The 27329-nt window shown below is 35.0% G+C and overlaps 1 protein-coding gene across 6 annotated transcripts in view; it reads left to right on the top strand.

The window, feature by feature from the left end:
- The window catches only part of RalGPS (Ral GEF with PH domain and SH3 binding motif), a 351325-nt gene extending 324607 nt beyond the window's left edge, over positions 1-26718 (top strand). For 4 of the 6 annotated variants that reach the window (XM_071590905.1, XM_071590903.1, XM_071590904.1 and 1 more), the window contains 11 exons: positions 5308-5647; positions 5980-6143; positions 6256-6398; positions 6517-6742; positions 8253-8525; positions 12558-12641; positions 17010-17339; positions 18655-18786; positions 19127-19318; positions 22606-22727; positions 24443-26718. In XM_071590905.1, the coding sequence (XP_071447006.1) occupies positions 5308-5647; positions 5980-6143; positions 6256-6398; positions 6517-6742; positions 8253-8525; positions 12558-12641; positions 17010-17339; positions 18655-18786; positions 19127-19318; positions 22606-22727; positions 24443-24567 (2131 nt within the window). In that variant the 3' untranslated portion in view covers positions 24568-26718. The remainder of the gene's footprint in view (positions 1-5307; positions 5648-5979; positions 6144-6255; positions 6399-6516; positions 6743-8252; positions 8526-12557; positions 12642-17009; positions 17340-18654; positions 18787-19126; positions 19319-22605; positions 22728-24442) is intronic. The other 2 variants (XM_071590907.1, XM_071590908.1) reach the window with 2 other exon arrangements.
- The last annotated feature ends 611 nt before the right edge of the window (positions 26719-27329 follow it).

Here is a 27329-nt window from a genome sequence, read left to right as displayed (position 1 = left end):
AATCGTATCAATCATCTTGGAGCCTATTGTTATACTTCACTTAGAAGGTTTGTTTAAAAAATCTTGAGTCGACTCATAAGATTACATTGTGTTGCGTTATTTCTCGTCAGACAATGTTAACGTCACCATATTCCTCTTTGCGCGTGAAAGTTCATTTGTGTTGCACAGATAATATATCTCCCTAACAATGACCTTTTTACTCACGTTGCCCCTCTTCATTCCCTCTGTCGTGAGCGTCACCTGAAACTACCTACCGTGTTCGTTTTATTTAATGGTGATATTTTGCACGACGTGTTTCATTGATTTTAATGCATAATATCCAAATGTTGCATTTCCCTTATTTTATTTGTGACATGCACCTCTTCAATCTAAGGGTAATGATTTTATCAATTACAGCCTCAGATCAAACCCAACAGCCGTTTCAGAAAAACCACCCCAACAACGTTTTCAAAACATTGTCACCCATTACATGCATTGTACGAGTGTGTCGTATATACAGTGAGATGTATTGAGAGGCCGAGAAGACTTGAGTTAGAGGGGAGAATGTTGAATTGGGTGGTTTGAGCTGTCACTTTGTGGAAGCGGACCTATCTAATTCCTTCTTTACGTTAACGGCATTAACTCCGTTGTCACTAGTAAGATACCTTTATTTGCCGACGATGCAGTGATTGAAAGAGATGTCCCTAATTCTGAGGTTAAAGCAGCATTAGCTAATGACCAAAATGATGTGCAATGCTGGTGTGACACTCGGCAATTAGAATTAAAGCAATTCCCTCACGAACACCTACTGTATCAGGAATACCAAAATAGGAAGGGTTGATTCGATTAAATACTTAGGCGTTACTCTCACTCACGAAATCTCCTGAGTGAAACACATACGGAGAATATGCAGACAAGCTAGCAAAAAATTAGGATTTATCGTTGAGGAAATGTGATGAAAAGTTCAACGAGAAATGTACCTTTCGCTGGCCAGGCCTCATTTAGAATTTGCTGCAAGGATGTGGAAATCCTCGTGAAGTTCGATTGATTGCCAAATTGGATCGCGAGCAGCGTATCAAAATTATTAGAGGAGCTAGGCTAGGAATCACTCACGGGATGAAGGTGGTACTACAGGCACTACGGTAAGCGTGATCATGTCTATAAAAAAGATAGATTAAGTCTAGAGAAGTTAGATATACATAGTTGTTCCCTCGAACGATTAGGGTTCAGGATAGCGTTCTCCGACCGCGCTGCGGGGGGAAAGTAATTTAGGTTAATATTCCAATATGTAATCACCCCCTGCCACATACTCCACTGTGGCTTGTATGGTACTATGTAACGTTATGCAAAAATACACTCTACTCCACACGTAAGAGTGACATAACCAAATGGAAAACAATACTCTCTCTGGGCAATTTTTCCCTTCAAGTAACCAAAACCTTTCCAAAAAAGAGCATAAAACTAGCCCTTTATAATAAAGGCCACTCATGATACTTTAAATTTCTGCTGAGTGGAGGGACTAGGTCTTTTTCTATGGTTGATTAAATGTGCTCAAGTGTGGCCTAATTCGTAGACGTTCTGGAAGGGACCTTTTGATGCTCAGTGGTTGCTGCTGTCAAATGACTTGAGCCATTTGGAGTAAGGCGCGGTACGCTTAAGCAACTGCTGGGATTCCAGCGCAGTTGATGTAACACAATGTTTGAAATTAATGTAGAAATTAACTGGAAACATTCAGGAGCTGAAAAGTACGAAAGAGTTTCCGGAAAACACCGGCTTGGCTCCTCCCAGCCCCTTTACACTTCAGCATATCTAGATCCATTTACCGGAGGGAAATCGGAATTTCATTTCGTCGTTGAAGGTCGCCCATCATATTCGAATTATGTGTTTTATTTTAACGCAAAAGATTTCTGAGAGTCAAGGGCACAGCAACTTCTTTGTACAGGGATAAAATCGAGGAAACTTTGCCGGAAGTTGAAATCGAGTAAATATTTCGCCGAATTATTTTACTCATTCAAACAGGTCAGGTAAACAAGTTTTGAATTCGGTTTTTCTCTTTCTGGCAAAATTTTTATTTTGTGTGAAAAGTTGGCCCTCACAATGGAGCTTAATTTTTTTTCCAGCATCGAAGCTTAAAGTTTGGAGTGCATGGAAACAGGAAGGCAGCAGAGTATTGTTTATACAAAATCACACGTCACTTATTTTTCATTATAAATTTCAGTGTGCTACAGTTTTTTTGTTTCACATCTCTCATATATAGTATCTGTAGATTGACTGAATATATTTGTAAAATCTCATTTAAAATTACTGTAAGCATAAAGCTGTAAGTAGAAATTGGTGGAGAAAAATGATAGTGATTAAAAAAATAAAAGAAATATGTAGAAAGAGAAGAATTACCATTTTAATCTATTATATTATTGAAGTAAGTTTATCTAGTGTAAAGATTCTGAAAGCTTTGTGGCCTTTAAACCTTTTGGAAAGATAATTATTTGTCCTTTTTTTACCTTTGACCACGAATATCACCTTTGATAATCAATGGGACTCATGTTGATTGTATTACATAACAGCAATTAATAAGCATACGCTTATAGCCAACATCAAAAGGAGATAGGCACTAAAAGAAAAATTGTCACAACTAAATATTAACTGTGGAAAAGAATTCATCTTTTCTCTTTACATTAAGACTGCTATAATCACGACCATAACATTTGTCATACCATACACAGAGTCTACGGAGCATGACAACCTCTGTCTTTGAAAGCACTTAGTTTGACTTCTAATGCCTCCATTCAATGGAGCGCTGAAATAAGGAGCATTCATGGACGTAATGTTTTTGCATGCCGTGGTGCTGATCAAACATTTCCCTTTGCAAGCCATGTGTGGGCTTTACCTCATCCACTTAGCCTTATCGGGGGGTAAAAACTAACTTTTGGAGTACATTTTTTCACTCACTTTCATTGTCACAACTCACCATATGCACTTTCACAGAGACTGTAAATTCACAAAATAATCTCTTCTCAAGAAATTATGCATTTCAGAATTATCAGTGACATGCCTGAAGTGACAATTGTGTCACATTTGAGGTAAGTTTCCCATGCGCATATTCCTCCATGTTATACTACATGTGCATATTTCTCCATGTTGTACGTTCAAGGAATATGAATTGGATTGAGTTTCTCCAAAATTTTCCAATCGGAGACAGGGGATTGTTAGTTTTTCTTAATGTGTGCCAAAGGGGTGTTTGGGGTTGAAAATATGAGGGTATTTAAAAGTAAATATGAACAGCATGGGTAGCCTTTCCAAATTTCTACCAGAAATCAACAAATAAGATGAGTGCAGGATTTCATTGTATGTATTTTTTAATTATGTGTGAGATTGGTGAGTTTTAAGTCAACCTTGACCAAATAAAACTTGTAAAAAGAGATGTCTGAACGAGTGTTTTTGTTTTTCTCAAATGTGTGCAGTATTGAATTTTGCCTCAACAGGCTCATAGTTCCTTGAGAGTGCATTTAATTTTTTGTGTATATTCTACTGTTTTAATGCATTTGGTGTGGCCTAATTTTGTGTCTTCCTTTAGTTGTTAGGATATTTTGTACTTTAATTCCATATAGTTAGTTAGTTTGTAGATTTTATGTACCGAACATTTTTACTGCATGTGGTTCAACAAAATATATTAGAATCATTCGAGTAAATAAGTATTACAATAAAATTTTAGTTATACGGTTATACCCTTTTTTTCAATTTAGGTGAATGTATGACATTGCATATGGATTGAAATTTTTTTCAGTCATATGTTAAACACTACATTTTTTGTGTAGATCTACGGTCTATTTTTTTGTTTTTATCAGTATGGAAAATATTTATCAATCCAATATAATGTACATTAATAAAAAAGCATTAATGGCAAAGCACTAATTATTTTTTTGGCGATTTTGAGGCTACTTTTGTGCAAAGCTCCAGAATACTCATTCTGGTTTTGAAAGATGGGAGGGCTATCCACAAATCACTCTTTTATTTTTGGTTTTTAATTGTAAACCTCTAAAATATTTCTAATGGGTCGTGCAACTAGTTTTGATTTTAGGAATGAGCCAAAGTCGATACAGGAAACAAAGGTTCGATTTTTATCTAATGCCAGCACTTTAATTCACGTAATGATTTTATATTTCCCAATAAATTGTGCAATTTGAAAGAAGTTTGTGTTATGTTGTGGTCGTTTGACGTCATGGTAGCCTCCAATGTTCAGATCAATTAATTCTGATTTTTCTATCACCATCCTTAAAATTAAGCATTCTGGCAACCAATCATATATCTTTGGAGCTGAGTCGCGAAATCCATGCTACCAACTGATCTCTACTGTGGAAAAAATTTTTTATTAAATTATTTATTGTTAATTAATTCAATTTTGGCTGGTAATAATTTCAATGTGCAATGGAAGATTCATGATTGCACCTCAGTCTACTAGGTCATGCCTATGACTGGACCCTACTGAAATTCAAATGTTAAGTTTTCACGGGTACTTACTGGGTAACCAAAGGAGCCACAGGAAAAAGAAAGGCCCTCCACCAATGTCGAATATGTGAATGTCATATAAGTAGTGTAGGCAATTTTAACCAGGCAAGTTCTGTGGTGATGGTGGTGGTGGGCACCCAGTGAAATCATCATATCTTCCTCAAGACATTGCTGCCTTTGGTTCTGGTGTTGATAAGTTTAGCCTGCTTGGTGGACATGATCTCTGCAAAAGGCATGATTGGCATGAGTGGGAAATATAATACCAATAATGAGGAATCAGTGTTTTTTTAAAGGCTTGTAATTGTCTGCTCATGTAATTATGTAATATTTTTAAGGTAAAACTTATTAATTTAAATTTTGTTTAGATAATTGTTAGTAAGCATTTTGCTCTAAATCAAGATAGTTTCCACATTTAGCAGGATTATAAATGTCACAGTTTTACTGTGTTCTAAGGTTTTTTTGTATTTATATTGTGAAGAAATTTATAGTGTGGTGAATATGAAGGTACCATGAAAAATAAATATTACAAATATTATATTAGCAAATCCTCTTTCCCAGGCCAAGCTGTACGTTGAAACTAATTATCATTAAATGTTGTAGCCAGGAATAGACTTTATTTGCTTACCTGCTAAATTTTCTATCCATTCAAAAGCCTTCAGTAGAGGTTTGAGTCTTGAAGCAATGGTAATATGTCGTTATAGATTATGTATGCCTTAGAATTGTAGTTTCTCTATTAATGTTTGCTAAAGCAATTTCTAATCTATGAAAGCTGTATTGTTATTAATTCCAAGTTTTTTTTTCAATTTCTCCTCCACCCTACAGCACTGCACCTTCACCATCATCTTGTAAAAGCAAAAACCTCTCCAATATTCCCTCAGCCTCCTTCTCAAACCAGTGTGCACGATATGCCCCAGCCCCTTCCCCCAGCAACTCCTCTAAGTCGCACAGTTTACCCACCAACACGACGGCCAAGGATTTCGATGCCATTGTTTTTGACGCGTTGCGCGTCTCACCGGAAGACTTTGCCAGCCAGCTGACGCTTTTGGACCTTGTGCCCTTCCAAGCGATTGCCCCAGACGAACTCACCAGCTGCGCTTGGAACAAACGACACAAGCTCCAAGTAGCTCCAAACGTTGTAGCCTTCACTCGCCGATTCAACCATGTAAGTCACTTTCAACAGCCATGCACTCATCAGCAAACTCTCATTCTGGTGCGAGTTCAAAGTATCCAATTTAGTAATTCAGGTGGAATGTTAATTTTTTTCAGTTTTCTATGATTTCAATCATCTGTGTGATAAAGAAAATCTTCTAAGAGTATTAAAACCTTTCTCCGAATGTTTTTCTTTCTTACGCTTAAGAGTTATGATGTATTTATTTTAATGCTCACAAAAATGTATTATATGTACTGCTGTACAACTGCCTCCATTTTGATGCAATTTCTCCACAGCATAGTGCATGGTTGATGTTTAAACAAATTCCACTCTGTTGTTTCCAGGTAAGCTTTTGGACTGTCCAGGAAATATTAAATCGATCTACCGCAAAACAACGAGCAGAAGTTTTAGGCCATTTCATCCGAATAGCTAAGAAGTTGTATGACTTAAACAATTTGCATTCTTTATTTGCAATAATTTCAGCTCTTCAGAGTGCCTCAATATATAGGCAAGTACTTCCCTTTTTAATGCCATAATGTATTTTTTCCTTCTGTTGCAGCGTTTTAACTTTGTTACATCTAATTCCATCAATGTTTTCAAATGTTTGTTCTTTTGCACAGACTGAATAAGACATGGAATTACTTGTCGAAGAAGGAAAAGCAAACATTTGATCGGCTTGCCGAAGTGTTCTCAGACAAGAGCAATTGGGCAAACTTGCGAGAGCATATGGAGAGCCTTAAACTACCATGCATTCCTTATCTTGGTGAGAATTTTGATTTTATCCAAGTCTTGACATCACGGAAAAAATAAATGTTCTCTGTTCAATAATTTCTGGTATCTCTCGATTGGTATACTCTAATTTCAATTAATGTTTCTAATAGGTTTATTCCTGACCGATCTGGTATATGTGGACATGGCACACCCACATTCTGGAGGTCTCGAGTCAGAGCAAAGGCAGTTGAAAATGAACAACATCCTGCGGGTGATATCAAATTATCAGCAGTCTTCATACTCACATCTAACTCCCACCCCACACATCCAGAATTATCTCCGCAGCGTGAGATACATCGAAGAACTGCAGAAGTTCGTTGAGGATGACCAGTACAAGTGAGTTCTGGCAGCATGCCTTATTTTTAAATGAGTGTGAATAACTATTGTTCATCCAGGTTACCCTCATAGCTCATTTTATGAATATGACATGAATTTCCTTTGTCATTAAAAAAATGTTGATAAATTGCCTGGATGTGGTTTTTGAGGATCTTCCATTTCACTTCTTATTATATGCACTCCACTTGAAGGAAACCCTAATCCCATCTATTCTAAATGAACACTTGATAATTAGTGGAAAATTAACTTGAATACCCATGTATATTTGGTACAAAGGAATCATCAAAAATACTGAAACCATGAACTCTTTCTGCATTCATCGCTGGTTTGCTAGTCTAAAGATAACGTAGATACTGCAAATGAATACTCAGAATAAAGGAGTACTGGCTGGAAGAGTCTAACATTTAGGTAAATCATAGCTGTCAATGGGGAAAATCACTTTAATTGAATGCATTGGTGATAAATTCAATGTTAGTGATTGAGAATTTATTTTTTTCTTTATTATTCCCATTTAATTATCATTTTGTTTCTAGGAAACATTGCACGGTTGGGTATGGCATTTGTTTGTATGATATCACAGATGGAATAAGATAACATGCAAGTGTCTTTTTTTTCAATTTCCCACACTAGTCAACTTAAAAGTCTATTTTGATGTGATTACTATTTAAACTGGGAAACTATGGTAAAGTGCACTGCTGGTGTAAACTAAGATTGTTTATTTAATAGTTTCTGCTCTTTGCCTTTTAAGTTTATTTTGATATGTGATACGACACTGAAGTATTCAGAATAAATGCATTTCATATCTGTTAATTCATTTTCATATCTCAACATTTTGTTCTCCCTACTGAATGCCTGGATGAGCTGAATGAATGGTATGTTCTTTTTTCACTCAACTGTATGTGCATCACTGAGATGATCTTTGACCATATTTAAAACTTGAACAGGACGTCCATAATTACTCTCAGGTGCATGTGTGTCTTCTCCTCTCAGAGCTGATGCACTAATCTAGTTCTGTTTTTTCCCCATACAGCCCTGTCCTCGTTCACTACTATAGTCTATATCAAATTAACACATGTTCCTTAGACACCTACTACTTGTCCTGTGAATCTACTTAACAATGTCCACTTCCTCAACCTACACCTTCTGCTCAAACCTGCTCAATCTTCTTTCTTGTATCTGTTTGATGATTCAAATGTTGTCCATTCTCTAGTCCATCCAGGTCACATTCTTTCACAATTCACTCATTCCCAACCCTATATCACCTGCTTTAATGGCAAATGCTTCTTGGGTACCCCATCACATTTGGTTTAGATTCATCAGGTGTGTAATGATGATGGTAAAAATACATTATCTCCTCTTTTGAAATATATGTCCATCCTTATGGACTTCCTTGTTTCATTGTCGTTCATCTAATATATGGAGTGCTCTTTTTGTATACAGCCATGATTTTCAGCCCCCATTCATTAATGCAGTTACGTGTTGATTACCTTACTTGGCCTTTTAATTGCAGGCTGTCGCTGAAACTGGAGCCTCCCTCACCACCACCCAGTTCCTCCAGCTCCAAAGAGTCGGTGGGTGGGGAGGTAGCGGGTGGAGGTAGTGGTGGTGGGGTTGGTGGGGGTTCAGGTGGGCTTGCCTCGGTTGGTGGACCCCTCAACCTGTCCCCTGCAAAGGGTGCGGGCACAATGCGCCTACACTCGGCCACTGCCACAGCCGTTGCCTCCCTTGGAGTCTCCTCAAAGTTCATTCCCGGGCACCGCAAAAGCAGAAGTCTTGGAACCAAGTGAGTTCACGTACCCCTTAATGTTCACCACTTTTGCAGGGAGGCATCAATTGGTGGAAATGTATGGCAATCGTAAAGATGAAGTGAATAAGGCTTTGTTGGACTGAAGAAAATATTTTATTTCCACCCTGGTTCACCATGTTAGTGGAATATTCAAATTCTATACTGTCTCAGTTCACTCTCTCCCTCCTCCTCCCATTTTGGTTAATTCATGAATTTACTATTCCAGGAAGGAAACAGTCATAGTGACTATCTTCTGTTAAATTGGTTGGTGAGGCAGTATACCTGGGTGGAATCAAACTGTTTTTTGCTTTCATCATCACGAATCTGATCATTTCTCGTGTTTTCTCTTGAATTGTTTACCCTAGTGATGTTACAGCCTTTCTCTGGGAATCACTTCCATCTGAAGTGAAATTGAATAAACCCACTCATGCTAATGATTTCATTCAAAATTATCATTTTAAATGAGTTAGCCCCTTTGCAATAAAAGTAACTATGGATTGTAATGGCAGAATATTGTGGCTACCTGAAGGCCAACATGGAATGAATTATAGGATGTGCCTGGAAACCACTGATTTTTATATATCCTATAGAATTTAAGGGTAGCCTATGATACTTTTATTTTTGAGTACATGGGATTTATTAGAACTGGAATATTCATGGAAACTCCTCATGCGATGCATAAAAACCTGAAGATAGAGAGAATTAATAATTTTTTTTACAGGCATGATAGTAGGCATAAAAGGAAAAAAAAAGATTTCTACTTTTTTTCCCTCTGGAATTCTTCCCAGTGTTATTGTATCTAAATTCTGTTCCCATTAGGTACATAGAGAAATCTTGTCACATTGAATTCTATGCATTTCACATTTAGAAATAAATAGAATAAAAAAGTATCTCTTAATAATATCTCTTATCCAATTTTAGATGCTGCTTCCACATTAGGTATCTAAAATCTCTCCTACTGCATGTATCTTGAAGCATAACTTTAAGTATAGGTCAAAGTGTAATTTTCAGCCTAAAATATTGACTGGACTAAAATCTTCGGTTTATTAATTGGAGAAAAAGCTATCAAAAGTTGATTTTATATTTTTAATGAAAAGAAAACAATCAAGACTTTAAAGGATAGTAGGTTATTGATGAAAATTATAATGTTTAGTATGTTATGAAAATCAATTAATATTGCTCGTAGTGAGTTGAAAAACTAGAATTTATGAACTTAACAATTAAGTTGCTTTTTTTCTTTTCTGATTGAAGTGTTATTAATGAAGAAAATGTCACCTTATTATGTGATAAAGGGAGACTTTGATGTATAAAGACTGAATTCTCCACATATACTTACTATCATAAAATTATTGGTCTCTACAAAACTGACCCGTCACATAAATGCCCTTTTCATAAATATTTTTTATGGCACTGCACAATGTGATAATGGAAAAGCTGTATTTGAAAATGATGAAAAAATATGAAAGAAAAATTTGAGTACAACTGGTTATGAAGTATCTAAACATATTTTTAAATAAATTTATTTTTCTAGTCATGTGATGTGTTAGTTGTTAAATATCGTGGTTATATAAAATATTATGGTGACAAAGTTGATAATGAAATAGAAATGTAATATACTGTTGATCTGAGATTGCAGATATGATGTTAGCTACAAAGTGACCAATTGACATATGGCCTAGAATTGAATTATGATGTCCTTTGTGAAAACTTTTTTTTTAATTCTTAAGCTAGAGAACCCATGTTTTTTGTTGAAAAATATTTTTTTTAACTTAAAAAGCTGAATTTTACTATTAATAAGAAAGCATCTAAACCTCTATCTACCTTGAATTAGTTGCCACAATACTCTCTGTTCTGGAATGTTAGGTGCTCCAAAATTCATTGTAGTCCTTGAGTTTGTGTGATTGATGGTAATCACAATTCTATAATCATTCATCGATTTTCCACATGAGTAATAATTTTTTAAATAAATTCCAGTGGAGATTCAAGTGTATCAAATGCAGTGATGATCATATTGCATATAGAATGTATATTAAATACTCATCTCGTGTCAAAGTTGTGCACTGTGATTCAGTGGCTTATTTTGGCAATATTTTTCTTTGAATTGATCTGAAAACAACTGATAATTGTGCATAGTCATTTCTATGAAATAGTGAAAGATGTAGATTTTTTTAAAGTTTATATATGTATTCATCTGAATTATGCATTTGAATAATAAAATGTTGTAAGAATAAATCGGAAAATACCTATGTTATCTGTTTCAAAGAGGCAGGATTGTATATTGTTATCAGTAGCCGGTGAAGGTCTAATGTCGCTTATTTTTTTAAAATAATATGAATGTAGTGTCAGTAATTCATTGATGCTTTCCTAATAGGTTTAATGAGTACACATTTGATTCCTTTTCATAGTGCTAATTCTTAAGGATTAATGACTGCCTGTCGCTGCACTTGCTAATGATTATAGTTTATTTTTGTACATGTTCATGGAACTACATAATTTATCCCTTGAGATTTATCTAGTTGCTATTTAAAAAAGATCTAACCTTAAGAGGTAGTAATGTGCTTTCCCCTTTTTTTTCTGAAATTTGGCTATTTTAAATTTCAATTTACTCCAGTGAAAAGATCAGCATTGCATTTAATACCCCCTCCTTTTTTTTCTATTGGGTCCTCTCCCCTATTTTGCACATGATCATCCTTGACATATTTAGTTTGTTTGAATATCTGTCACCAGAGTAGAAAATTAAAAAAAAAACCATAGCTGAGTGTAGAAGAGGGGCCAGACAGTTCACTTCATTAGTTATTTCTCATGTAAAAACTCATTGCCAAGCTGCAGTTACAGATAATCCTTTTAGAAAAATGCCCTGTTTAATTTTTGTACTAACCTATTCATGATTGTCTGACACTTTATTGCCTTTTTATGTTGTTGGTATAGATGTTTAATTATAACACACTTCAGGGATGGCATATTTGTCCAAAACTAGTCAGATTCATCTGATTTGGTATTACATCACCATTTCCCTGGTGATTACTGTGATCAAAACCATCACTCATGGCATCATGGGTTGCACTTTCACGTAATTAAAATGAAGAGAAAATTTTTTTTTGTGAAGATGATGATTTGAGTGCACATCTCTATTATTTCATTTGTGTGACTTGTTTAAGGTAAAAGTTTTTATTTCTTCTGTTTAGTTTCTACCGATTTTAATAATCTAAAAAAAAATTCCATGGATTACTAGTTGCCTGATGGCTAAATAACCCCATCAATCAAGACAGCTAGAATATATTTTTGAATCCAAAGATCACTCTAAACATTAAAATGTCTTAATGTACAGAAGCTGTAATTGCTCCTGTGCTTAATAGATTTATTGCATGATATATTTTGTTTAAAATAGGATACATGAATTAAGTATTACTAGATCCTTTCACTCGAATGATCATATTTTATTAATTAATCAAAACAGTATCAAAGCATCACTACTTATGATCATTTTAGCTTCACTATCACTATTAAGTATTGCTCACAATTATTAACCATCATTAAGCCATAAAATGGTAGAAGGCATTTGTGGGTGTTCACATAACACATTGATCACACAACTTGTGCTGGTGTTTGGTTTGTAGTTATTTGTTTATGTTATCAGTCTCAAAAAATTGCTTCATATTTTTGAGGCTGCAAAGATACAGTTGAGGATGTATCTTAATAATTGGAAAAATATTTGCAAAAGTGAACTCAAGTCATGAATGACTACGCAGAGTGCATCAGCATGAGATTTCATTTAATTTCATGTGCTATGAAAAAAATTGGGGCTGGTTTCATCCGCAAAATTGGTGCCTGGGTAGACCTTTTTTATTTACCACTTCACTTGCTTTTCATTCAGATGCCATTTGGCTATTGCCATAAATGGACATGCCATCCCTCAAGGTTCCAAATGTTCCTTGTGAAATCCTGTCTTCTGTCGTAACTCCTGTCTTTGGGAGAGTAGTGGCCATATGGAATGTTCCAGACATCTTTTCTTTTTCGTTTGCTCTCCAGATTTCGTAGCACAAGCCTCCCCCGCAACTTCCATAAGCAAGGCCATCATCAACACTGTTACCATCCTAACATGGTTCGAAGTGGGTGAGTTGAGGCGTTGTGAATCTCTAATGCTTGGCCAAAAAAAATAAATGAGAGCATCTGTGCTTTCTCAGCACGTTTGTAGTATCATTACTTGGTTTCCATCACTGCACTTCTTGGTTGATAAAGCAAACTAAGAGTGACGAAGCCATTGGTATTATATTGAAAACGTGTTTGTTTTTATTATTTATTTCGCATTATAAAGGAATTATTTGGCCATTTCCACAAGCATGAGATTAGGAGCATCAAATTAGTCTTAAATAAACAACTTTTGCCCATTCGTAGGAATGCCATATAATTATTAAAGACAAGAGCATGGAGTTGAAAATTGAAAGCTGCATTTTTCAGGTAGCTGTTTTGCAGTGAACAATAATGGCTATTTTTTGTTTTGTCTTTGAATTTGTTTCCTAGATGTCAACCAGAATAGTAAGCAATACTTGAGTAGTAAGATTTCAATGGACAATTCATGACACATATGGCACCAAAAATCATGACAATGCAATTTCACAGACACAAAAGTTAATTCACTGATACGCACCTATTATAAAAGTGAATTGTTACTGTCACATTTGTTAAGACACTGCATGAGCATTTTATACTCATAATTTCTTTGAGTATTTTATACCACACTTCACCGGAAATTTTTCAAGTTTCAGATTGCGATCATAAGTTGTAATTGAAATATTTGTAGAATGAATAGCAAAACTTTGATGGATATTTTAAGGATTTGGTGAAGTAATGTTGTCACAATGTATTTGGCAATAGAGTAAAAATTACTAGCATTCCTTGCTCTATGAGTTTTCCCACTGTAGCATTCTATTGATTTAGTAGACTGTGAATCGAATAGTGCTGTAATGACAAACTTGTTACACTGAAGCACTTAATCATATGTAAAAAAGTCTCTTGCACTTTCACAATCACTTTAAAACTTTCGAACCTCTACATTGTACTTCATATTTTTTTGTTTATTTTTTCATATTACATGGCTATTCATCTCTTTGCTGGTAGGTGCTTCTATAGCTAACACTTGTGACAAAAACAGATGTTTAAAATAAGAGGCCTATCAAAAATATTTCAGTCACTATTGACTGGATTAAAGCACTGGTGACCATCAATCTTCACTCACTACTTCATCCTCTGATTTTGTTTCACATGTCTGTCTGTAGCCTCTCTTCTAACTCTCCCTTCTCCTTTTAACCATTAACCACATTGACACTTACCGACATCCATTGTAGCTTAGACATCTTTCCATATGTTGAGTATTGTTTTTAAGTCTCCCATTGGTGCTTGCTTTACATGATAACGCATGCTAACTACGAGGGTCATCCGGAAAGTAGTACCCGTTCGTGAAATAAAGACACAAAAGTAAATATTAACAAACATAAAAAATTTTATTTGAAAGAGGATACTTTAAACTACTTCTCAACATAATCTCCAAGCAAATTAAGGCATTTGTCATAACGTGTGACAAGTTTCTGTATTCCTGCTGCATAGTCCTTCGCCGCCAGCTCATTGAGATACGCGAGGGACCCATCTTGCACAAATTTTTGCATAATGCAGATGGTGTTTAACAATTTCATGAACAATTGTTCGAGAAACATTGGGAAAATGCTCACAGATGTCATCAATTGTGACGCGCCGATCGTTCCTCACGAATTCGTCAACTGAGCTCACCAGTTGGTCTGTAATGACAGACGGTCTCTCCGAACGCTCATCGTCGTGTGTGTTCCCCCTCCCCATGTTGAAGTTGCGACACCACCGCCGAACAGACGACTCGTCCATTACATTGTCTCCATACACCTCCTTTAATTGGCGATGAATATCACATGGGCGAACGTTTCTTGCATTGAGGAATTTAATCACTGCCCTCACTTCACAACTGGCGGCGTTCTCAATTTTTTTAAACATTGTAAACAATCACAGAAACAACACAGGCAATGCTAGCGTCAGGCAACTTGGCTCAGAGAAGGCAGACAAGCCACTGAAGCTATCTGACCTCGTCCAGCGGCTACTCGCGTCGTCAGCACTTCATGCGGCACGAACGGGTACTACTTTCCGGATGACCCTCGTATTAAGTAAAAGGCTTGGTCAACTGTGTAAATAGTTAATTGCTTGGTCAGGAAGAGACTTGACAACAGGCTTATTAAATAGGTTATGAAATTTTATCTGTACTATATCATATAAAATCATTCTTGGAGTGAAGCTATTCAGTTTTGCATGTTAGTGAGTACAGATAGTCGACAATTTTTCTGAAGTTAGTTTTCTTTAATGTGAATGTCTATCTTTGATCAGAATAACCAGTATTAATATGGTGTTTTTGGTTGAAAATGAGTATAATTGGGATAAATTTTCATAAAAAGTTATTTTAAAATTGCTCAACAATAGCCCTGCATATCAAGGCAAGTGCCAGTTAAGAGTCTAGAGATTTGTGCTTCCTAGAATAGTCATGATATGTACTATGGAAGTGCGAATTCATTTTTAGAATTTTGAAGTTATATAAATAAGAATTCTAGTAATAATTCAGTGCATATATCCTACTTTCATTTATTCCTGGAGGTAATGCCATTTTTACTTTTTAATTTCCATTGCTTTCTTCTATTTTTAAATTTATGTGTGTAGAAATTTGGTCATTTTGTTAATCCATCTCCTACAATCAGAGTAGTATCAACAGCAATCAAACATTTGATCTCATGCATTTCTCTCTTAAATACTGAGAGTATGTACACATAGTTAGTCGTATTTATTTACATCTTTGAAAATGAGATTTTCAAAACGAAGCCAGTGAATTAATTTCATATTCATAGCATCTTTTTTAACCTTATATTTAATAAAACATTACTCATTTTCAACGTATGGCAGGTAGTTACATGCTCCACAGGAGGGATATACTGTGACAATTTATTTCGTGCCTTTCTCATTGTCATAAGGAAATAAATGAATGCTTCAAATTAAATACAGAATTATCATGTAAATATGTATTACTTTTGATATTTCATAGATTTTAGAATATTCTACCATGCCATGTCATTGACAAGAGTGTGCATTGTAAATTAAATAACACAAAAATTGCTTGTGTACGTGTTTTGGTATCACATTTCTCGTGAAATGCTATGCAATTTGATGATATTTATCATGTACGAAGTTAATTAACAACCACATGCATGCATTCATATCTTTTTTAATGTTATCATTATGAAAGGGCATTATCCCAATCATCTCAATATGATAACTGTGTCTACATTTAGTATTGAATGAACTAGTTGAAATTATATGTTACATATTGCAATCAATACTCAAGAATATTGACATATTAGGTGACTCTTGGGAAAGAAGTTTCTTTCCTCTAAGTGCTTATGAGGTAAAGAACTTAGTGCTCATTACAAAATTAGCTTTATAAGTCTAGCTCTCTATGCCCCTTTTTACTCTGATAAAATTAAGCCATCCATCAATGTTTGATTATTCTTTTGAGTACTTTTCTACTATAATCTTAATTGATAAGTTTTGAATATGTACTTTTGTTCACACATGACGTTGAAAATCATCGAATAATGTTGCATATTTAGTAGGAGAGAGGTTTATAGATGTATAAATTGAAATTTGGTGAGGAATCCAGAAAAAGCAAGCAAATTATAGTTGGACTGCAATTTTTTGTCATGAAATTTTTTATTATATGATTTATGTAGGGAAATTAGTACAGTACACAGAGAAAGGGAAAGAAATGCATGCTATATAAACAAAAAAGTAAGACTAATTGTTTAATTGCTGTTATACACAACCATTTTCCTGAGCGTACTGATTTTTATTGATTACCTTCATTATCAACCTATCTTTCTCATGATCAAATATGTACAACTTATAATTCATAGTAGCGAAATAAATTAACTAAGGTGTACTTTCTTTTAAATGGCACTCACCTGTAGGAGATTGTTGATTATCTTGAAGTATTGAGGAGCTGAGCTTTCTGCGATAAATGGGTCAAGGTTTTACATATCGGTGACATTTTGAAGTTTACACGAACCATTATTTCCCTTGTATGTTTCATCCATTTATGTAGTCCTTTTCACCTTGCGTTTTATTGTAGAAATACATGAACATGCTATTACAATTTTGGTTGTATTTTTTTTAGTTATGTTTTGGCCCATTTATATTTTTTCTGAAGGTACAGAAGACTGGTTCCTTTTCAGTTATTTTTTTTCCATTCCTTATGTCCAATTTCTTTCATGCTTTTGGCTGCCTTTTCGTGTGTCCCCATGCATGTTATGAAATCGTTCTTGGCTGTTTGGGCACATAAGCTTGTACCTTGGTGGATGATGAGAATGAAAACTGTCACCAGATTACCTAAAAATCTCTGAAATTCCATTTTTGTCTCAGCATCTTTCGTCAGTCACACCTTGGCCCTCCTGGTACTGGTGATGGACTCCCTCCGGGCCCCAGAGTTGGGCCTGGACAGCTTGGGTTGCCCCTTGGTCATGGACAGGGCAGTGATGCTGGCTCAGATGAGAAGCTCCGGCACCTGTTGGATGACTCTGTCCTGGAAGAGCCACGGCTGTCGCCCACCCACCACCCACATATCCATCACCATGAACATTCAGTGAACACCAACGACAAGGGTGGTGCCGTGGTGGCGACCTTAGATGGTGTTGAAGGCTCTGCCCAAACAGACGAGGACGAAGAGGAACTTAAGCTGCTATCAAGGCATGGGTGAGTCACTTAAACAATCTGTCATTTACCTCCATGGTTTTGACCTTGTGACCAATTCCACCTTTCCATTATCTGATCCTACACCTTCGATGGACGTAGATATTATTCATAAGTGTGGGAGGTGATATAATTTGTATCGACTGAAGGTAAAACACAGATCCCCTTATTTCCAGTCACTTGTTTCAGCCTTTAAGCTGCTCAATCATTACATTTACACATGGTGAGACTCATGGAAGAGCAAGTTGCAAAGCCATGTGGAAGTTTCTCAAATCATACTGGTTAGCCAATGGCAGATGTGTTAAAAATATTATCACAAGAGAAGAATTAGGGCTTATAATTTTTAAGTAGACATGTTGGAAGTGACTGAAGTACCATCAGAGATACTGTCATGGGCATAAAAATGCAGATTGGACTAATAAGTCAGAAATAATTGAAAAATATTGATAATATTCACTCATGAAGTTTTTGTTATCAGTCATAATTTTGAACTGTAATTGGATAAATTAATTAATGATTTAATATGGTATTAATTTTTTACTTATTTCAAAGTCAATGTACTATCTATAATAGCATATATATTTGTAACTTGTTGAATTTTAACATATTAACATGAGGTCAGGTAATACTGTATTGTTGTTTGATTTGTGCAGAGTTGGGGGCTTTTAGTCAGGCAAAGAAGGACTCGGATGCTTATGGAATTTGTGGAATAGAAAAGTGGAAGGAAACTTTACTGTGTGTTTGCATAGCTATTGCAAAAGCTCATTGCCCTGAGCTTTACAGAACATTACATAATGGAAGAAAAGATTATCATGCATTCAAATCATGTACAATCAGGCGAAGGAAAGCAAGAAACTAATGGTGGTGCATTTTAAATTTATTGATTTAAAAAGTTAACTCTTCAAATCTTGTGGTGTAGAATCTTCCAATGTTCACTCTCATAAACTTTTGCAATAGCAGATGGACACACATACTTTTAGGATTATTCATTAAGCATTATTTGATTTTTTTTTTGGCCAGGCAACAGTTACTTTCTTATCTGAGTTCATGTTATAGGGCATCCTCTTGGTAATTTGTGCAGTCTTACCTGATTTCCCAAAGGTCCTAACTTGTAAGACTTGTAAACAATGAAGAGTTTTTTTTTTAACCTCTTAGAACCCAGCAGACAACTTTTTGTTTGATTGCTCCAAGTGTAATCTCAATCCCCTCCGTGATCGAGCCTCCCTCTGCTAGTTTTGTAACCCCCACCCCTCACTTGTTTTCATATCCTCCCTCTTCTCTGCCTGCCTGCACTTCTCTGCCACTCTCGCCTCTCCAGGGGTGGCTACAGCTCCGACGGTGGCATCGTAGATGCCCGCACGAGGCAAAGATCCCTGGGGGGTCTTTCGGATGCAGTGTCTCGTCACCCTCTCCTGTCATCCTGCGTCCCTGTCCGTTGGCACCGCCCTCGGTAAGAGTCGCTCGTAATCACACCGGAGCGTAGTGTACTTTTGTAGTGTTTGGATGGCCCCCTTCGTCCTCCTACAACCCCTTCCTCCCAAGTTTTTGTGTTTGGTGTCCTCCTCTGTGCTTATCTGGTGCTCATGGTTTTCACCCATCTTCTTCTTCCCCCTCCTCCCCCCTCCCCTTGGTTCATGTTACATGTCAAGCCTGTGCTTCCTTAGGGGCTTGGCCTGACTTCGTGCTGATTGCTTAGGGCAAATCATGCTGTGTGCCAAGTGCTATGTGCCTTTCTCAGGCTCCTCCAGCTGGGACACACCTCTTATCATTGCTGATCTCATTCATTTTAGGTCTTCCCTGTCGGGCGATTCGGATGAGTTTGCTATCGACACAGGAATACAGAATTGTCTGATGCAGGGCTGTGTGAGGAGGAAAACTATTGTGAAAGATGGGAAGAAGCCAGCAGTGGCATCATGGCAGCGTTACTGGATACAGCTTTGGGGGACTTCTCTTGTGTTCTACCCACCGAAATCCTTCAAAGGGTGAGTGCTCAAGGGAAGATGGTTTGTACTCTTTGATTTATTTTATAGAAGCTGGCTTACTTCCACTGAAGGTCAGTTCCACTGATTTGTCCTTGTTTTCCTGTTGTGTCTAATTTTTACCATTACATTTTTCATTAATATCTTCCTTCTATTGGAGATTGCTTTTGGTGTTTTCTTGTCTTATTTTTGGAATGATGTTGGTAGAATGTAATTGTAATCAATGTAGAAAAATGTGGAGATGTAATGAAAATTACATTGTTTTATTTCACTAATGTATACCTGGAATTCCCTGAAGCTAAGGAAAAATCTAGTGGAATCCACACTGAAGACACTATTTTCTTACCAGGGTTTAATTTTTCAGTTATTTCCAAGTTTGAAAGTAAGAGGACAGCAAAGCAAAAATTTATAAACTAGGACATAGTGCTTGCATGTAGCAAATGATTACAGTTAGAGAATGTCCATACCATTAATGGGAAAAAATAATTAAGAATCATAGAATGTGTAAAGTGTATCTCTAGTTCTGGCTTATCTTATTTATGAATTAACATTACCAATGCTGAACTATATTTTGTGAATGTGCACTGTCACCCAAATTCATCTACTATTCCCCACCTTTCATATGCTCATATCTGCATAAAATTGATGTTAGTTTTCAAATCTCTTTCTAAGCTTTAAGAGTTTCAAATTACAAAGTGAGATTACCCATTACAATGCAAGTGAATTAGGTGCAAGCAAAAATATAGTATCATGGTGCCTGAAGGAAAGTAATGATTATTCAAAAATTCCTTTTCCGATGAGTTTTATTTTAAATTTTCAATTAATGAATGATCAATGGTGACAAGTACCGGAATTTTAGTCACGAGGTATATTTTTATTATTGCCCCATATCTTTGGCATAATTCTTTAATATTTGAAAGTAGTGCATGATATATACCTCCATCTTTTCTTATATTTCTTGTGGACTGAGAAAATTCTCTCCTGGAGTGAAACACTATCATAAAAAAATCTTTGATTGCCAATTTGAGTATTGATTTGGAGGATGAGCAACCCTAATGGCAGAGTAGTGCAAAAGAGTAGTGCAATGGGGGTACATATTTGTTTAAAAGTAATGCAGAGATTTTTTCTCAGACAGCATGATAATAAAGAAATAGTAGTGTTAATGGTGGTTCTTGTTTACTGGAATTCCAAGATATTGGTTTTAATCATCCATGTCATTTTTCATAGTAGGTCTCGTAGACATTTGAGTATTAACTTACTCCAGTTCTTATACTTGCATTAAATGATTTTCTCTGGCATATCCCTACACATTTTTTGCATTTAAAATGTCTTTTTTTTAAATGAAGAAGTGTGTTTAGAATCATCACTGTGTTAGGTGTATCAAGCCATATGATGAGGTGCCACATTATTGTGCTCTACAAGCAGGATAGCATGGTTAAAGTTAATATGGATAAGTTTTGATTAATTTTCCAGGGGAAATTTATGTAAAATATTATAATAAACATTTTAAGTGCTTATCTACTTGTTTGTTTTGGGTGGAATGCTACTTCTGTATTCATAGTTGATTCAAGTTGGCTGTGCCAAAAAATTGGTGTGTTTAATTTTTTTGTCCTTTGGAATTATTCCTTTTAATGTGCAGTTTTTTCTTGTGACTACCAGCTATGAACACTAGCATCTGCTTATACATTTGCTTATCAGGACTCTTAATGAGTAGAATATTGGGGTCTGTTATTGTTCATGGAAAGCAGTAATCAAGCCCAATTAGCATGAACATTTTAAGTGGCATTCCTGTATAGATTATATATCATATTAGTTTTTTATCCCAGTCGTTAACTTTTGATTAAGCATATTCAGAGGCTCAATCCAAATCTATGCTGTTTGCTTTTTTTGTCTAAAAATTTTATATGCAAATTTGATGCAATGTCTGGCCAAAAATAAATAATTTTTTTTCAGTAGCTTTTAGCTTATTTATTGCACTTTTGAGCAGTTTTATAAAATAAAGAAATTACTCATCTAAAATTCCAAACAGAGATTTTAATATTCATCATAACTATTTTTAATTTTATAAAATCTTTTTGGACAGTCAGTATGTTATGCCTTCAATATGCTACCATTGCAATTACCTATGCACAATAAATTGGAGTTTGTATTCTAAGTCTGTGAATTGCATGCATTTCAGGTATTTATGGATATTTATGTAAATAATATAACTCTGTAAGCAGAGTATAAGTAAATAAATTTAGAATTGAACATTTAATTTCTGCATATGAGCACCTAATCAAAGTTGTACATATTAAAAAAATGTATTATTACAATTGAAGTTGACATAATCACACAATTGCCTACATCCAAATAAATTAACATCTTAACTTCCAAATGTTTTGATTACTCACCTCTGTTGTTATTATGCTATCATGAACACTTGTTTAAAGCTTACTCACTAGGTTACTTGCTTTAATTGCCTGACTGCCTATGCTATGCCATTTGGTATTAGTCTTCTTCTTGTCATTCTTTGTGTATTAAAATGCAATATTGATTACAATTATTTTTTATGATGTAGCCAGTTTTGTAAATTTGAATTCTGTCCTGGATGCCTGATGTTGGAGGAAGGCTTCATGATAATTATATATAAATAATACTTTATAGGTGTTGACAAAACCTTTTTGGAATATATTTTAATGAAGTCGTTATTGAAATGAATATTAAAGTAAAAATGCTCTTTTTTATTTATATGTGTTCCTGTTATTGTAATTTATCTGTAAAATGGTATCTCAAGTCAGGAAAAAGGTCTGAAAGTATTAACAACTGAAGTACTTAACCTTTACGTTGAGTTCTCTCTGCTTGTGCTTTCTGAGCTGTGATATGTCCAAAACTACTAATTTGGCTGCTGCTTTTAGAATAATTGAGTAAATTGATCATTTTCTTATCTGTGATATCATAATAATTGTTATTACATTAATCCAAAGATCTTTTTGTAGAAGATATAAGAGAACTCAGGGCATAAGGGTATCTACTTGCATTGACAGGCAATAGGTGCACTTTGCAAGAAAGGTATTTAAAAATGTGTGGCACATTGTTAAATTTTTCCCTAAAATTTATAAAAAAATTATTTCTGCCGTAGTGATTATTCGTAGACATAGAGGCAAAACTAATGCATAGTTTGATTTAATGCATAAATACAGTAAAGTTGTCATTACAATGAAAAGGATTAAATCAAAGTATGATATTATATATTCATTTAGGAAATTATTCTTCTTTCTCATTTTGTAACCAAAATATTCTTTTTGCAGGTGTGATCGTTCTGATTATAAGAGAGACCCCTGTAAAATGGTGTCAGTTGTTGGATGGTTGGTGTTCCTGTGTGATATTCCTTTGCAGCCAGACTTATTTCAATTAACTGATCCTGTTAGAGGTAATGCTGAAATTGAATTTAAAATTGGGCATCTTATGTCGGTGCAAATGCTTCATTTTGGATCATTCCAGTATAGATGTGTTTGTTGAATGGCAAAAATTGTTTGTAAACTTTCACGTATAAGTCCATGTACTACATGCTCTTTTTTAACCATATGACACCACTTTAGAAGATGGTGCGCAACTTACACAAGTTAAAATCCCTCTCTTATCTCTCAGCCATTCTCAGAAGTCCCCAGGGTAGATACCTCGACTCCTCCTCTACCTCCTAGGCCCTGAAGCACAACATGAGATTGGAAGAGGGGGTTTTATGTTTGCTTGCTTGCCTTTCGAGGCCCATCAGGCACTAACTAGCACTCTCTCACACGCTTTCACCATTACTTAATATTTTCTTCATCCTTGCATGTTTTTCAATTGTTAGATTGACAATTGGCATTAATTCTGTGATGATTTGCATATAGTTCAGAACAGTTTTACCAATTAATAGGTGCAAAAAGTTGTGGGATTTTATGGCAGGTGAAAAACTAGAAGCTATCAAAGTCACTGAAAAAAAAGGACAACTGGTTGGAAGTATGATGCGTCTAACATATTGAAATGGATGAACTAAGTTGACCTTTTAAGCACTAATATGGGCCGAAGATGTTTAAGTCTGGGAGAAGAGACGGGAAAGTCTGCCTGTTTATTTTTTAATGACAGCTTTTGTATTTCAATTTGAGAATAGTGTGATCTATATCCCATTGACGTGTCCGGTACACCTGTCATATGTTCTAAATACTGTACCCTGTGTCTGCCTGACAAATAAATCTATTATATTATTATTACAACTACAGTATATAGGGATAGGCAGCAATTTGGTAATGCAATATTGATAGAAATGGCTGTGACTGTGACAAATGCTGGGCTACAATAATGATTTAAATATTCATTACATTTTTTTATGTTAATGAAGTAATTCATAATTTTCCCGGGAAAATTCTATGGTAGCTAAAATAAATGCTTATAATGCTCTAAATATTATGCTAAAAATACTTACTATAAATTATGTCAATTTTTAAGTATTCAAGATTTTTCTTCATTTTGATGCCTAAAAACAAGAGTTTATATCTTCCATGTGTGTATGCGATTCACGGATTTATTCAATACACGGTAGGAATGATGACAAGTGAGGGTATACTACCTTTTGGTCTAATCTAAAATCTAATAGTTTGCATTTATGAACTTTTTAGGAGTGAACTCCAAATTAATTTATTCCAATCTCACTTTAACCTAGATATTAATTCTATGTATAGGAGAATTTTAAAATATCCTAATTTAACATCAAAAACATTGAAATATAAACAATAATCTTTGCATGGTTGGATGTGATGCATACTTCAAAAGGAACCATTTTTTTAATGCCGGTGTGAAATTTATAAAATATGGTTTTTCAAGTGATGTTTTTAACTTCAAATAGCCTTTCCAAAAATGTGCATTTAGAGCATTGTTTAACTTACTCTTCTTGTTATCTATGCATGTACCAGGATATTTCAGTTTAGGTGTGGTACTCTATTTAACTTACAGTACACAACTATAGGTAACATCACTTTATTAGTAAATCAATACTTGAAAAAATAATTCCCCACTAACTAATGAACTCTTTCTTTTCCTATTAAGAAAGCTGTCAGTTGTGTTGATTGCAAACAATTCCTAATATGTTTTTATATTTTCTTCCTCCAGGAAATGTTTACAAGTTCCGTGCTGGAACAAAATCAGCTGCAGTTCAGTGGTATCGCTCCTTACAGCAAGCAATCACAGGCAAATTAGAGAAACCACCGCCTGTCAACCTCATGTCTTTTGAGTGAACATATTATTCATGGTGGCAGAATGTGGACATTTTATATTCCTCTGTTTGTAGAGGATTGTAAGTTTTTTTTAGCTTGCATTATCAGTTACCATGACCAATTTAGGTTGTGACCTATGAGTGCTGCTTGCATGGCATTGCTCTAAATGGTCAATGCTTTTTATACTCAAGAAATCTAGCTAGCCTTAAATCCTATTTCTATTTCATAAGTGGTGGTTGCTAGCTTTTGATATTACAAAAAAAAGGACTTGTGGTGATTGTGAGGAGCTGTTTTGCTACTTCAGTTATGTTTGTGATTATACAAATGAAAATGTGCTTCCTTGCTAAGAAGCTATGTCATTGAAACTATTATTGTGATATGGCTTAAGTTGTTGTTTTGATACTGTTAGCAAAATGTGGTTCAATGCCGTGCTTCTTGCTGAAGGACCAAAACTCAACCATTTTGAATATGTAAAGAATCTCTCTTGCCAAGTGAGCCAAATATGTTTTCATTTGCGCAGTTGTTGGGATCATGTCATAAAAAAAATGTCCTCATTGAAATGACTTCCTGGTTTGCGAGGAAAGTTGGCAGGCTTTTATAAATGAGGGGGTTTAGGAATTTGTAGACCCTGAGGTTTGCTAATGATGGGACAGATGTAAAGTATTGTACTTTTTAAGGTGATGATCAAGGCAACAACAAAACTGCCATATTATGTCATGTCACCAATCGCATAGGAAATGATTGGACTCTTTAGAATAATCAAGTGATATTGATTCATTGTAACTCAACGTGTTTTTGTGCCTGACGTTTGTGTGTTTTTTTTATGCAAGTGGTGATATCATTCTCAATGAACTGGATACTGTGTCATGGGTCGTGGTTGAAAAAGTAATCAAGCGGTGGACATCTTTCGTGAACCCCATTTTTCTTCCTCTTCATAGATTTTGAATTTGCCAAAGAATGCTTGTGTTCTCCATCTGTCTGTTCAGGAACACAATGTGCTGAGATTGAAACTTTTCACCAAGCATGCCTTTTTCTCAGGTAATGAATCCTTAGCCTGAAATTTGCTCTGGGTTTATTCGGTTACAATTGTTATAATGTGAGAGTTTTGATTTCCATGTCTATGGAATTATTTTTTTAAGAATTCAAATTCTGGTTCTCCTTCTCTGCATATATGGTAATTTCTTCACTTAATACTGCATAATTATAATTCATTTGTACATATTTGCTGGAATTGGTCAACTTTAAGGGTCACATCCAGTGAAATCCACCACATTTTTAGTTTGTAAGTTATTTTAATTGATATTTTGCATTATTTGAGTTTCAGTGGTCAATTGACTGTAGCGTTTTTTCCAAAAGGCTGTGACATTTAGTGAGTAAGATTGTCAATTATTCATTTAGATCGTGAAGTCATGATAGATCTCACTGAATGCCTTGAGTTCTTCATGCAGTACTGAAGGTTTCATTCATTCAATTACATTGCACTCCCTGTATTCACTGCACACAGTCAATAATATTTTGAAAATTTTCTCAGAGTAAGTGAGCCAATATGCACACAGGATTAGTAAATAATTTACTCAAACATTTCCTTTTTCGACATGAGCATTGGCCAAATGATATTTTCTCATTTAGTTGAGGAATTACACATCCTAAGAGGATATGAGAGATATTATACACTTTTCTTAAAATGATGTTCAATATTTCTTAGTATACTCATTAATCACACCACCTATTACCCAAATTTTTTATTGGGATAGTTTTTACTGTTTAATAAACAAATAAGGCATCCAATGATTCTAGTAATCAGAATGAGAAAATGCTGATTGATTCAAATAAGTCATAGAAATCTGCATACACTTAACTGGCATTTTTAATTATTTTTTATATGATCGCTGTGAGATTTATAATGTTGCTTTTGTCAAATAAATTTTAGAATCTATCAAGCATATCTTAGAGCAAAATTGTTGTAATTCTTTTCATTGAAACTTGTCTTATTTTTAGATCCTTGGTATCAGTACATAGCATTTTCTGGCATACATGTGATATCTGATGTTTTGGCAGTGATATTTCTCATGATTATGCCAAAATTATTTGTTTTAGGTAATAAAATATGGAGTGAATCCCAATAATAAAGAGAAAATGAGCAATTAAATGGTTTTAATTAACTTACCTATCTTGTTTATTCCTATGCCTGCATATGCATTAAGTTCTTTTTTAAAAACATACTGAGATTTTATGGACATAGTGGTTTATTACCCCTTACCTTAGAAAGTGGTATTAATGATACCATTCATTAAGTATCTGAACTTATTGTATGCATCTGTGAACTGAATGATTTAATGAAAAGGTGTTTATTAACAATAGGCCCAGGTGTATACGGCCAATGTATGATTTACATGTTGCTCGACATATTTGGTTAACAGTGGGACGGCTCACTTGGTTGCAATCAGTGGTGGTAGTTTGATGTTTTCCCATCATTGACTTTGTTAAAAAACATTGTACAACCTTTGCATCAAATTTGCCAAAAATGGGGCACTCACTCATAAGATGATTGAAAGTGCAAAATAATCTATGTTAAATTTAATTTATTCAAATGTTTGCTGGCCGATGAGAGGATATAGTGAAGAGTATTCTGTGAGGTCCTAGATGACCTGAAATATGTAAAGTATGGAAAAAGTGCTTGAGGAAAAGATATGTTGAAAATATTAACAGAACAAAACTCCCTGTTAAAACAGTGTCCTTGTTCTCAAGGATTGAGATTCATTTGTTGAATGATTTTATCCCTT

This window comes from Hetaerina americana, unplaced genomic scaffold, assembly GCF_022747635.1.
Source record: "Hetaerina americana unplaced genomic scaffold, ioHetAmer1.1.p SCAF_4, whole genome shotgun sequence".
Taxonomy (NCBI): Eukaryota; Metazoa; Arthropoda; class Insecta; order Odonata; family Calopterygidae; genus Hetaerina; species Hetaerina americana.
The sequence above is the reverse complement of the archived record's forward strand: the minus strand, read 5'-3'. Positions and strand labels throughout refer to the sequence as shown.